A 14192-nucleotide genomic window follows, 5' to 3' on the forward strand; every position below is an offset into this window, starting at 1 on the left:
CCTACATTGTAAACGCCCAAAAGAGGAAGCCTCCTCCTGTCCTAAACGGGTTTCCTTAGATGTTGTGTCTCTGTAACGTTTCACCATCGTCCTCCTATCCCCCGTACCCCCCCCCCCCCCTCCCCCCCCCTCCAGGAGCGTATCTCGGACATCGTGAAGAAGATGGTGGAGGGCTTCGGGACGCGGGGGTACATCGCCAACCTGGGCCACGGCATGTACCCGGACATGGACCCGGAGAGCGTGGCGGCCTTCGTGGAGGCTGTGCACACACACTCTAAACACATCAACAATAACCGGAACCCATGAAAAACACACACTCTAAACACATCAACAATAACCAGAAACCATGAAAGGAGAGCGTGGCGGCCTTCGTGGAGGCCGTGCACACACACTCTAAACACATCAACAAGAACCAGAAACCATGAAACACAAATAAATAAACCTGTTGTGTTAGTTGGGCTTCACACTAGGGCATTCACTTCTAGTCATTTCTACTAGTTGTTTGTTTTTTGTTTTTTTTGGAAATAAATATTTGTATTATTTAAAAACTGTGTACGTTGGTGACTATAACTATAATCTACCTGATCTTGAGGCCTACAAAATACATTTAAAAACTGTGTACATTGGTGACTATAACTATAATCTACCTGATCTTGAGGCCTACAAAATCGGGAGAAAAATTTTTTTTTTCTTATCAACTAGTCAACTAGTACCAACAAGGTCAACTAGTGGATTTACTAGTCGACTAGTTGCTTATCCCATTCTGACCTGAGATCAGATTCATACGAGGTTTCCACTGGACACACACTGGTCTGATTAACCCATTCTGACCTGAGATCAGATTCTAAAAAAATGTCAGTCGTTCTTCGATTTTTCAAAAATAGCAGACCTACAAGCTCGTATCGCGCCACTCGGTGGCGCGATATGAGCTTGTAGATCTGCTATTTTTCAATAGCTAAAGCATAACATGATGCCGACACCAAAATGGGTTCCCGTTCAGAATGGGTTAATGCCCTAGTTCAGACGAACGCCTCACATAACGAACGGCACACGAACAAAATAAAATAAAACCTATCCTTGCTGTCCGGAAGAAACCACCTAACTCCATTTTTTGAGGTTTTTGATTTATTTAATGTTTTTTTGCATAAATCAATGCTTTTGAACACCTTTTACGTCTGTGTTTTGGTTAAAAAAAAACTATTGTAAATATTCTAAAGGGAGTTTTTTGTTTGTTTGCTGACTTGGCTATAGATTTGTTTTCCTTTTAAGTCAGTTTGTAGATGTTACAAATATTAAAAATAACCTTTTTCAGAATCAGAACATTTAACATCCAGATTTTGCTGCCAGCATTTGTACCTAAAAAGTAACACAACATGGACCAAAACTAAATAACTTTCAAGAACCCCCAGAATGTATATAGAACCGATTATTTGACGACATTAAGCATATTGGTTCTGTTAACAACATGGTACCAGTCCAGCACACGATATACTTTCATGTTGTGTTTTTCCATCAATGGCCTTGAAATTAGGTAAGGAATGCAAGATGAGGCCCAGGCCGTAGCGTAACGGTCTGGGCACCGGACTGGTAATCCAGTCGCAGTGTGCCGCGGGTTCGACTCCCGAACCCGACACGGCCTTTACCGCATGTCATCCCCCCCATCTCTCTCCCCCGTTTCCTGTCAGCCTACTGTCTGTCCCTTCAAAAATCAACAAAAGGCGTAAGCCGCAAAAAAAATATCTTAAAAAAAAAAAAAGGAATGCAAGATGCCAAAATTTGCCAATGGTAATTCTCACTTGTTTTTGTGTTTCTTTTGTTTTGTGATGTGTTTATTTCATCAGCCACAGAGAGAGTGCAGCATTTGGAAAAACAAGTGGGTTTTTTTTACGTATAGTGGGAATTAACATGCTGCTCATCCTGAGAGCACAGCCTGTGTGAGACTTAACGGACATGATCACTGCACCACGTTAGACTATAAGCTCCGTTAGTAGGGTGTACTTTTTTCAGGTTCTTTTCTCCCTCTCTATCTGTTTGACTTTCACATTGGATAAGAAAATGTTACTTTCACATGATACATAAAAGGTCAAATAAAAAAAATGCACACTGGATTTTACACCTTCGGGGGTGGAAACCTTGTATGACTGACTCACTTTCCAGGATTAAAATGACAAAACGTCCAAAAATAGCAGATCTATTAACAAGCTCAAAAACGTGCCGATTAATCACGCTGCATTTCGAGCTTGCAGATTGCTATTTTTGATACGCTGTAGTATACGTATGATCAACTAGGGTGTGAATTTACCAAAAAATAAGAAATGTTAGAATATGGAGATAAGGTTTCTGCCCGACAATAGCGGCGTTGCATTGGACTTCCCCCCCCCCCTGCATTCACCAGCACAAAGTCTCATATTACTGTTCCCCACGTATTCCACTCTCTAGATTTTAGATTTTTATTGAAGGCATATATAATATATAATAATAATAGCCCCTCGAGATGCAGCATTAATGTTTTATCCCGTGTCCGCATCTTTGAAGCATCTTAAGCTGTCCTTAAAGACTGATAAACCTGATTAAAATAAAAACACTGAGCCTCAGTAGCTTGTAGTGGACAGTTGTTCTAATGTTGCACATACAACATGAGTGGACAAACAGGCCCACCCATGTGGTTTGTACACTTTCAGAGTTATAAGGGGTCCTTGAAAATAACACTTTTGAGAACCGCTGTCCTAGTGGACTCCTAATGTTGTCAGAGATGGGCAAAATACATTGAAAATGTATTTTGATACAAAATACAAATACTGGGTCAAAAAATGTATCTAAATACAAAATACATATTCCATCCCCATCGAAATACAAATTACAAAATACAAAAAAGTATTTCAAATACATGTATTTCAAATACTGCCCATCTCTGATGGGCAAAATACATTGAAAATGTATTTTGATACAAAATACAAATACTGGGTCAAAAATTTTATTTAAATACAAAATACATCTAATTTCTTCCATCTCAGCGAAATACAAATTACAAAATACAAAAAAGTATTTCAAATACATGTATTTCAAATACTGCCCATCTCTGAATGTTGTGCCCATATAGTGAACCGCTGTCCTATTGGACTCCTAATGTTGTGCCCATATAGTGAACCGCTGTCCTAGTGGACTCCTAATGTTGTGCCCATATAGTGAACCGCTGTCCTAGTGGACTCCTAATGTTGTGCCCATATAGTGAACCGCTGTCCTAGTGGACTCCTAATGTTGTGCCCATATAGTGAACCGCTGTCCTAGTGGACTCCTAACGTTGTGCCCATATAGTGAACCGCTGTCCTAGTGGACTCCTAATGTTGTGCCCATATAGTGAACCGCTGTCCTAGTGGACTCCTAATGTTGTGCCCATGTAGTGAACCGCTGTCCTAGTGGACTCCTAATGTTGTGCCCATATAGTGAACCGCTGTCCTAGTGGACTCCTAATGTTGTGCCCATGTAGTGAACCGCTGTCCTAGTGGACTCCTAACGTTGTGCCCATATAGTGAGAACCGCTGTCCTATTGGACTCCTAATGTTGTGCCCATATAGTGAACCGCTGTCCTAGTGGACTCCTAATGTTTTGCCCATATAGTGAACCGCTGTCCTAGTGGACTCCTAATGTTGTGCCCATATAGTGAACCGCTGTCCTAGTGGACTCCTAATGTTGTGCCCATATAGTGAACCGCTGTCCTAGTGGACTCCTAATGTTGTGCCCATATAGTGAACCGCTGTCCTAGTGGACTCCTAATGTTGTGCCCATATAGTGAACCGCTGTCCTAGTGGACTCCTAATGTTGTGCCCATATAGTGAACCGCTGTCCTAGTGGACTCCTAATGTTGTGCCCATATAGTGAACCGCTGTCCTAGTGGACTCCTAATGTTGTGCCCATATAGTGAACCGCTGTCCTAGTGGACTCCTAATGTTGTGCCCATATAGTGAACCGCTGTCCTAGTGGACTCCTAATGTTGTGCCCATATAGTGAACCGCTGTCCTAGTGGACTCCTAATGTTGTGCCCATATAGTGAACCGCTGTCCTAGTGGACTCCTAATGTTGTGCCCATATAGTGAACCGCTGTCCTAGTGGACTCCTAACGTTGTGCCCATATAGTGAGAACCGCTGTCCTATTGGACTCCTAATGTTGTGCCCATATAGTGAACCGCTGTCCTAGTGGACTCCTAATGTTGTGCCCATATAGTGAACCGCTGTCCTAGTGGACTCCTAATGTTGTGCCCATGTAGTGAACCGCTGTCCTAGTGGACTCCTAATGTTGTGCCCATATAGTGAACCGCTGTCCTAGTGGACTCCTAATGTTGTGCCCATATAGTGAACCGCTGTCCTAGTGGACTCCTAATGTTGTGCCCATATAGTGAACCGCTGTCCTAGTGGACTCCTAATGTTGTGCCCATATAGTGAACCGCTGTCCTAGTGGACTCCTAATGTTGTGCCCATATAGTGAACCGCTGTCCTAGTGGACTCCTAATGTTGTGCCCATATAGTGAACCGCTGTCCTAGTGGACTCCTAATGTTGTGCCCATATAGTGAACCGCTGTCCTAGTGGACTCCTAATGTTGTGCCCATATAGTGAACCGCTGTCCTAGTGGACTCCTAATGTTGTGCCCATATAGTGAACCGCTGTCCTAGTGGACTCCTAACGTTGTGCCCATATAGTGAGAACCGCTGTCCTATTGGACTCCTAATGTTGTGCCCATATAGTGAACCGCTGTCCTAGTGGACTCCTAATGTTGTGCCCATATAGTGAACCGCTGTCCTAGTGGACTCCTAATGTTGTGCCCATGTAGTGAACCGCTGTCCTAGTGGACTCCTAATGTTGTGCCCATATAGTGAACCGCTGTCCTAGTGGACTCCTAATGTTGTGCCCATATAGTGAACCGCTGTCCTAGTGGACTCCTAATGTTGTGCCCATATAGTGAACCGCTGTCCTAGTGGACTCCTAATGTTGTGCCCATATAGTGAACTGCTGTCCTAGTGGACTCCTAATGTTGTGCCCATATAGTGAGAACCGCTGTCCTAGTGGACTCCTAATGTTGTGCCCATATAGTGAACTGCTGTCCTAGTGGACTCCTAATGTTGTGCCCATATAGTGAACCGCTGTCCTAGTGGACTCCTAATGTTGTGCCCATATAGTGAACTGCTGTCCTAGTGGACTCCTAATGTTGTGCCCATATAGTGAACCGCTGTCCTAGTGGACTCCTAATGTTGTGCCCATATAGTGAACCGCTGTCCTAGTGGACTCCTAATGTTGTGCCCATATAGTGAACCGCTGTCCTAGTGGACTCCTAATGTTGTGCCCATATAGTGAACCGCTGTCCTAGTGGACTCCTAATGTTGTGCCCATATAGTGAACTGCTGTCCTAGTGGACTCCTAATGTTGTGCCCATATAGTGAGAACCGCTGTCCTAGTGGACTCCTAATGTTGTGCCCATATAGTGAACCGCTGTCCTAGTGGACTCCTAATGTTGTGCCCATGTAGTGAACCGCTGTCCTAGTGGACTCCTAATGTTGTGCCCATATAGTGAACCGCTGTCCTAGTGGACTCCTAATGTTGTGCCCATATAGTGAACCGCTGTCCTAGTGGACTCCTAATGTTGTGCCCATATAGTGAACCGCTGTCCTAGTGGACTCCTAATGTTGTGCCCATGTAGTGAACCGCTGTCCTAGTGGACTCCTAATGTTGTGCCCATATAGTGAACCGCTGTCCTAGTGGACTCCTAATGTTGTGCCCATATAGTGAACCGCTGTCCTAGTGGACTCCTAATGTTGTGCCCATATAGTGAACCGCTGTCCTAGTGGACTCCTAATGTTGTGCCCATGTAGTGAACCGCTGTCCTAGTGGACTCCTAATGTTGTGCCCATATAGTGAACCGCTGTCCTAGTGGACTCCTAATGTTGTGCCCATATAGTGAACCGCTGTCCTAGTGGACTCCTAATGTTGTGCCCATATAGTGAACCGCTGTCCTAGTGGACTCCTAATGTTGTGTCCATATAGTGAACCGCTGTCCTAGTGGACTCCTAATGTTGTGCCCATGTAGTGAACTGCTGTCCTAGTGGACTCCTAATGTTGTGTCCATATAGTGAACCGCTGTCCTAGTGGACTCCTAATGTTGTGCCCATATAGTGAACCGCTGTCCTAGTGGACTCCTAACGTTGTGCCCATATAGTGAACCGCTGTCCTAGTGGACTCCTAATGTTGTGCCCATATAGTGGACTCCTAATGTTGTGCCCATATAGTGAACCGCTGTCCTAGTGGACTCCTAACGTTGTGCCCATATAGTGAACCGCTGTCCTAGTGGACTCCTAATGTTGTGCCCATATAGTGAACCGCTGTCCTAGTGGACTCCTAATGTTGTGCCCATATAGTGAACCGCTGTCCTAGTGGACTCCTAATGTTGTGCCCATATAGTGAACCGCTGTCCTAGTGGACTCCTAATGTTGTGCCCATATAGTGAACCGCTGTCCTAGTGGACTCCTAAAGTTGTGCCCATATAGTGAACCGCTGTCCTAGTGGACTCCTAACGTTGTGCCCATATAGTGAACCGCTGTCCTAGTGGACTCCTAACGTTGTGCCCATATAGTGAACCGCTGTCCTAGTGGACTCCTAACGTTGTGCCCATATAGTGAACCGCTGTCCTAGTGGACTCCTAATGTTGTGCCCATATAGTGAACCGCTGTCCTAGTGGACTCCTAATGTTGTGCCCATATAGTGAACCGCTGTCCTAGTGGACTCCTAATGTTGTGCCCATATAGTGAACCGCTGTCCTAGTGGACTCCTAATGTTGTGCCCATATAGTGAACCGCTGTCCTAGTGGACTCCTAACGTTGTGCCCATATAGTGAACCGCTGTCCTAGTGGACTCCTAACGTTGTGCCCATATAGTGAACCGCTGTCCTAGTGGACTCCTAATGTTGTGCCCATATAGTGAACCGCTGTCCTAGTGGACTCCTAACGTTGTGCCCATATAGTGAACCGCTGTCCTAGTGGACTCCTAACGTTGTGCCCATATAGTGAACCGCTGTCCTAGTGGACTCCTAACGTTGTGCCCATGTAGTAAATCAGTGAGACTGACATGCAGTCATTTTATATAAAAACTAAACCGCAGACATAATGATGTATCCTGACGGTTCTATATAAATGTATATATAGGAATATATACAGTGGTGGGAAAGGTACTTTTTTTAAAACTTATAAGCAAAATGATCAATACTGCAATGTAGAAATACTTTATGGGAAGTAAATGTCTGGACATTCCAAATGTACTTTGTGTAAAAGCACAACAGTAATGGTATCAATTACTTGTAATACTTAAATTGACACGGGTGAAAAATGGGATACAAAATCGTGGGGATAAAAACAAACAAAGAATGTACTTAAAAAGCATAAAAGTACTCATTGTGCAGAAATAATGTCCCATTTCAAGTTTTTCAAATGTATACAAATCATTTTTTGTTGTTGGTGAGAATACCAGATGTACAAGCTCACAATGTGTCTCATCTCCCCTAGGGGGGGGGGGGGGTGAGAATACCAGATGTACAAGCTCACAATGTGTCTCATCTCCCCTAGGGGGGGGGGGGGGGTGAGAATACCAGATGTACAAGCTCACAATGTGTCTTATCTCCCCTAGGGGGGGGGGGGGGTGAGAATACCAGATGTACAAGCTCACAATGTGTCTCGTCTCCCCTAGGGGGGGGGGGGGGTGAGAATACCAGATGTACAAGCTCACAATGTGTCTCGTCTCCCCTAGGGGGGGGGGGTGAGAATACCAGATGTACAAGCTCACAATGTGTCTAATCTCCCCTATAAGGGGGGGGGGGGGGGGGGGTGAGAATACCAGATGTACAAGCTCACAATGTGTCTCATCTCCCCTATAAGGGGGGGGGGGTGAGAATACCAGATGTACAAGCTCACAATGTGTCTCATCTCCCCTATAGGGGGGGGGGGTGAGAATACCAGATGTACAAGCTCACAATGTGTCTCATCTCCCCTATAAGGGGGGGGGGGGGGGGTGAGAATACCAGATGTACAAGCTCACAATGTGTCTCATCTCCCCTAGGGGGGGGGGGGGGGGTGAGAATACCAGATGTACAAGCTCACAATGTGTCTCATCTCCCCTATAGGGGGGGGGGGGGGGGTGAGAATACCAGATGTACAAGCTCACAATGTGTCTCATCTCCCCTATAGGGGGGGGGGGGGTGAGAATACCAGATGTACAAGCTCACAATGTGTCTCATCTCCCCTATAGGGGGGGGGGGGGGGGGTGAGAATACCAGATGTACAAGCTCACAATGTGTCTCATCTCCCCTAGGGGGGGGGGGGGGGGGGTGAGAATACCAGATGTACAAGCTCACAATGTGTCTCATCTCCCCTATAGGGGGGGGGGGGGGGGTGAGAATACCAGATGTACAAGCTCACAATGTGTCTCATCTCCCCTAGGGGGGGGGTGAGAATACCAGATGTACAAGCTCACAATGTGTCTCATCTCCCCTAGGGGGGGGGGGTGAGAATACCAGATGTACAAGCTCACAATGTGTCTCATCTCCCCTAGGGGGGGGGGGTGAGAATACCAGATGTACAAGCTCACAATGTGTCTCATCTCCCCTAGGGGGGGGGGGGGGGTGAGAATACCAGATGTACAAGCTCACAATGTGTCTCATCTCCCCTAGGGGGGGGGGGGGGTGAGAATACCAGATGTACAAGCTCACAATGTGTCTAATCTCCCCTAGGGGGGGGGGGGGGGTGAGAATACCAGATGTACAAGCTCACAATGTGTCTCATCTCCCCTATAAGGGGGGGGGGTGAGAATACCAGATGTACAAGCTCACAATGTGTCTCATCTCCCCTAGGGGGGGGGTGAGAATACCAGATGTACAAGCTCACAATGTGTCTCATCTCCCCTAGGGGGGGGGGGGGTGAGAATACCAGATGTACAAGCTCACAATGTGTCTCATCTCCCCTATAAGGGGGGGGGGGGGGCGGGGTGAGAATACCAGATGTACAAGCTCACAATGTGTCTCGTCTCCCCTATAGGGGGGGGGGGGGGTGAGAATACCAGATGTACAAGCTCACAATGTGTCTAATCTCCCCTATAAGGGGGGGGGGGGGGGTGAGAATACCAGATGTACAAGCTCACAATGTGTCTCATCTCCCCTAGGGGGGGGTGAGAATACCAGATGTACAAGCTCACAATGTGTCTCATCTCCCCTATGGGGGGGGGGGTGAGAATACCAGATGTACAAGCTCACAATGTGTCTCATCTCCCCTATGGGGGGGGGGGGGTGAGAATACCAGATGTACAAGCTCACAATGTGTCTAATCTCCCCTATAGGGGGGGGGGGGGGTGAGAATACCAGATGTACAAGCTCACAATGTGTCTAATCTCCCCTATAGGGGGGGGGGGGGGGGGTGAGAATACCAGATGTACAAGCTCACAATGTGTCTCATCTCCCCTATAAGGGGGGGGGGGGTGAGAATACCAGATGTACAAGCTCACAATGTGTCTCATCTCCCCTAGGGGGGGGGGGGGGGGGTGAGAATACCAGATGTACAAGCTCACAATGTGTCTCATCTCCCCTATGGGGGGGGGGGGGTGAGAATACCAGATGTACAAGCTCACAATGTGTCTCATCTCCCCTATAGGGGGGGGGGGGGGTGAGAATACCAGATGTACAAGCTCACAATGTGTCTCGTCTCCCCTATAGGGGGGGGGGGGGTGAGAATACCAGATGTACAAGCTCACAATGTGTCTCGTCTCCCCTAGGGGGGGGGGGGTGAGAATACCAGATGTACAAGCTCACAATGTGTCTCGTCTCCCCTATAGGGGGGGGGGGGGGGTGAGAATACCAGATGTACAAGCTCACAATGTGTCTCATCTCCCCTATAAGGGGGGGGGGGTGAGAATACCAGATGTACAAGCTCACAATGTGTCTAATCTCCCCTATAGGGGGGGGGGGGGTGAGAATACCAGATGTACAAGCTCACAATGTGTCTCATCTCCCCTATAAGGGGGGGGGGTGAGAATACCAGATGTACAAGCTCACAATGTGTCTCATCTCCCCTATAGGGGGGGGGGGGGGTGAGAATACCAGATGTACAAGCTCACAATGTGTCTCATCTCCCCTATAGGGGGGGGGGGGGTGAGAATACCAGATGTACAAGCTCACAATGTGTCTCATCTCCCCTATAAGGGGGGGGGGTGAGAATACCAGATGTACAAGCTCACAATGTGTCTAATCTCCCCTAGGGGGGGGGGGGGGGTGAGAATACCAGATGTACAAGCTCACAATGTGTCTCATCTCCCCTATAGGGGGGGGGGGGTGAGAATACCAGATGTACAAGCTCACAATGTGTCTCGTCTCCCCTAGGGGGGGGGGGGGGGTGAGAATACCAGATGTACAAGCTCACAATGTGTCTCATCTCCCCTAGGGGGGGGGGGGGGGGGTGAGAATACCAGATGTACAAGCTCACAATGTGTCTCATCTCCCCTAGGGGGGGGGGTGAGAATACCAGATGTACAAGCTCACAATGTGTCTCATCTCCCCTAGGGGGGGGGGGTGAGAATACCAGATGTACAAGCTCACAATGTGTCTCATCTCCCCTATAAGGGGGGGGGGGGGGTGAGAATACCAGATGTACAAGCTCACAATGTGTCTCATCTCCCCTAGGGGGGGGGGGGTGAGAATACCAGATGTACAAGCTCACAATGTGTCTCATCTCCCCTAGGGGGGGGGTGAGAATACCAGATGTACAAGCTCACAATGTGTCTCATCTCCCCTAGGGGGGGGGGGGGTGGGGGGGGGGGGGGGGGTCCAGACCCACAGGTTGAGAACCACTCACTGCTGTACTGTAATAGATGTGACCATAAGGCATTACTTTTTATCCATCTGTTTTCTTCCTGGCCTCCTCTCGGGTGACCCTCTCAGAGAACAAGCCCCCCCTAAGACCAGGCCCTAGTGTGTCAAATACCCTCCAGAGAACAAGCCCCCCCTACACCAGCCCCTAGTGTGTCAAAGACCCTCTCAGAGAACAAGCCCCCCTAAACCAGGCCCTAGTGTGTCAAAGACCCTCTCAGAGAACAAGCCCCCCTACACCAGGCCCTAGTGTGTCAAAGACCCTCTCAGAGAACAAGCCCCCCCTAAACCAGGCCCTAGTGTGTCAAATACCCTCTCAGAGAACAAGCCCCCCCTACACCAGGCCCTAGTGTGTCAAAGACCCTCTCAGAGAACAAGCCCCCCCTAAACCAGGCCCTAGTGTGTCAAATACCCTCTCAGAGAACAAGCCCCCCCTAAACCAGGCCCTAGTGTGTCAAAGACCCTCTCAGAGAACAAGCCCCCCCCTACACCAGGCCCTAGTGTGTCAAATACCCTCTCAGAGAACAAGCCCCCCCTAAACCAGGCCCTAGTGTGTCAAATACCCTCTCAGAGAACAAGCCCCCCCTAAACCAGGCCCTAGTGTGTCAAATACCCTCTCAGAGAACAAGCCCCCCTAAACCAGGCCCTAGTGTGTCAAAGACCCTCTCAGAGAACAAGCCCCCCCTAAACCAGGCCCTAGTGTGTCAAAGACCCTCTCAGAGAACAAGCCCCCCTAAACCAGGCCCTAGTGTGTCAAAGACCCTCTCAGAGAACAAGCCCCCCTAAACCAGGCCCTAGTGTGTCAAATACCCTCTCAGAGAACAAGCCCCCCTAAACCAGGCCCTAGTGTGTCAAAGACCCTCTCAGAGAACAAGCCCCCCCTAAACCAGGCCCTAGTGTGTCAAAGACCCTCTCAGAGAACAAGCCCCCCTAAACCAGGCCCTAGTGTGTCAAATACCCTCTCAGAGAACAAGCCCCCCCTAAACCAGGCCCTAGTGTGTCAAATACCCTCTCAGAGAACAAGCCCCCCCTAAACCAGGCCCTAGTGTGTCAAATACCCTCTCAGAGAACAAGCCCCCCCTAAACCAGGCCCTAGTGTGTCAAATACCCTCTCAGAGAACAAGCCCCCCCTAAACCAGGCCCTAGTGTGTCAAAGACCCTCTCAGAGAACAAGCCCCCCCTAAACCAGGCCCTAGTGTGTCAAATACCCTCTCAGAGAACAAGCCCCCCCTACACCAGGCCCTAGTGTGTCAAAGACCCTCTCAGAGAACAAGCCCCCCTAAACCAGGCCCTAGTGTGTCAAATACCCTCTCAGAGAACAAGCCCCCCCTACACCAGGCCCTAGTGTGTCAAAGACCCTCTCAGAGAACAAGCCCCCCTACACCAGGCCCTAGTGTGTCAAAGACCCTCTCAGAGAACAAGCCCCCCCTAAACCAGGCCCTAGTGTGTCAAAGACCCTCTCAGAGAACAAGCCCCCCTACACCAGGCCCTAGTGTGTCAAATACCCTCTCAGAGAACAAGCCCCCCCTACACCAGGCCCTAGTGTGTCAAAGACCCTCTCAGAGAACAAGCCCCCCCTACACCAGGCCCTAGTGTGTCAAATACCCTCTCAGAGAACAAGCCCCCCCTAAACCAGGCCCTAGTGTGTCAAATACCCTCTCAGAGAACAAGCCCCCCCCTAAACCAGGCCCTAGTGTGTCAAAGACCCTCTCAGAGAACAAGCCCCCCCTAAACCAGGCCCTAGTGTGTCAAAGACCCTCTCAGAGAACAAGCCCCCCCTAAACCAGGCCCTAGTGTGTCAAATACCCTCTCAGAGAACAAGCCCCCCCTAAACCAGGCCCTAGTGTGTCAAATACCCTCTCAGAGAACAAGCCCCCCTAAACCAGGCCCTAGTGTGTCAAATACCCTCTCAGAGAACAAGCCCCCCTAAACCAGGCCCTAGTGTGTCAAATACCCTCTCAGAGAACAAGCCCCCCTAAACCAGGCCCTAGTGTGTCAAATACCCTCTCAGAGAACAAGCCCCCCCTAAACCAGGCCCTAGTGTGTCAAATACCCTCTCAGAGAACAAGCCCCCCTAAACCAGGCCCTAGTGTGTCAAAGACCCTCTCAGAGAACAAGCCCCCCCTACACCAGGCCCTAGTGTGTCAAAGACCCTCTCAGAGAACAAGCCCCCCCCTAAACCAGGCCCTAGTGTGTCAAAGACCCTCTCAGAGAACAAGCCCCCCTAAACCAGGCCCTAGTGTGTCAAATACCCTCTCAGAGAACAAGCCCCCCCTAAACCAGGCCCTAGTGTGTCAAATACCCTCTCAGAGAACAAGCCCCCCCTACACCAGGCCCTAGTGTGTCAAAGACCCTCTCAGAGAACAAGCCCCCCCTAAACCAGGCCCTAGTGTGTCAAATACCCTCTCAGAGAACAAGCCCCCCCTAAACCAGGCCCTAGTGTGTCAAAGACCCTCTCAGAGAACAAGCCCCCCTAAACCAGGCCCTAGTGTGTCAAATACCCTCTCAGAGAACAAGCCCCCCCTAAACCAGGCCCTAGTGTGTCAAAGACCCTCTCAGAGAACAAGCCCCCCCTAAACCAGGCCCTAGTGTGTCAAAGACCCTCTCAGAGAACAAGCCCCCCCTAAACCAGGCCCTAGTGTGTCAAATACCCTCTCAGAGAACAAGCCCCCCCTAAACCAGGCCCTAGTGTGTCAAAGACCCTCTCAGAGAACAAGCCCGCCCCCCCCTACACCAGGCCCTAGTGTGTCAAATACCCTCTCAGAGAACAAGCCCCCCCTAAACCAGGCCCTAGTGTGTCAAAGACCCTCTCAGAGAACAAGCCCCCCCTAAAACCAGCCCTAGTGTGTCAAAGACCCTCTCAGAGAACAAGCCCCCCCTAAACCAGCCCCTAGTGTGTCAAAGACCCTCTCAGAGAACAAGCCCCCCCTAAACCAGCCCTAGTGTGTCAAAGACCCTCTCAGAGAACAAGCCCCCCTACACCAGGCCCTAGTGTGTCAAATACCCTCAGAGAACAAGCCCCCCCTAACCAGGCCCTAGTGTGTCAAAGACCCTCTCAGAGAACAAGCCCCCCCTAACCAGGCCCTAGTGTGTCAAAGACCCTCTCAGAGAACAAGCCCCCCCTATAACCAGGCCCTAGTGTGTCAAATACCCTCTCAGAGAACAAGCCCCCCTAAACCAGGCCCTAGTGTGTCAAAGACCCTCTCAGAGAACAAGCCCCCCCTACACCAGGCCCTAGTGTGTCAAAGACCCTCTCAGAGACAAGCCCCCCCTACACCAGGCCCTAGTGTGTCAAAGACCCTC

General features: G+C 49.3%; 1 protein-coding gene across 3 annotated transcripts in view; it reads left to right on the plus strand.

Annotated features, from left to right (window-relative positions):
- Positions 1-361, plus strand: part of LOC310870528 (uroporphyrinogen decarboxylase-like) — a 15612-nt gene extending 15251 nt beyond the window's left edge. For all 3 annotated transcript variants that reach the window (XM_083781764.1, XM_083781765.1, XM_083781766.1), the window contains one exon: positions 136-361. In XM_083781764.1, the coding sequence (XP_083637890.1) occupies positions 136-306 (171 nt within the window). In that variant the 3' untranslated portion in view covers positions 307-361. The remainder of the gene's footprint in view (positions 1-135) is intronic.
- The last annotated feature ends 13831 nt before the right edge of the window (positions 362-14192 follow it).

Source organism: Protomyctophum parallelum (genome assembly GCF_964188405.1).
Source record: "Protomyctophum parallelum genome assembly, chromosome: 14".
NCBI classification, from domain to species: Eukaryota; Metazoa; Chordata; class Actinopteri; order Myctophiformes; family Myctophidae; genus Protomyctophum; species Protomyctophum parallelum.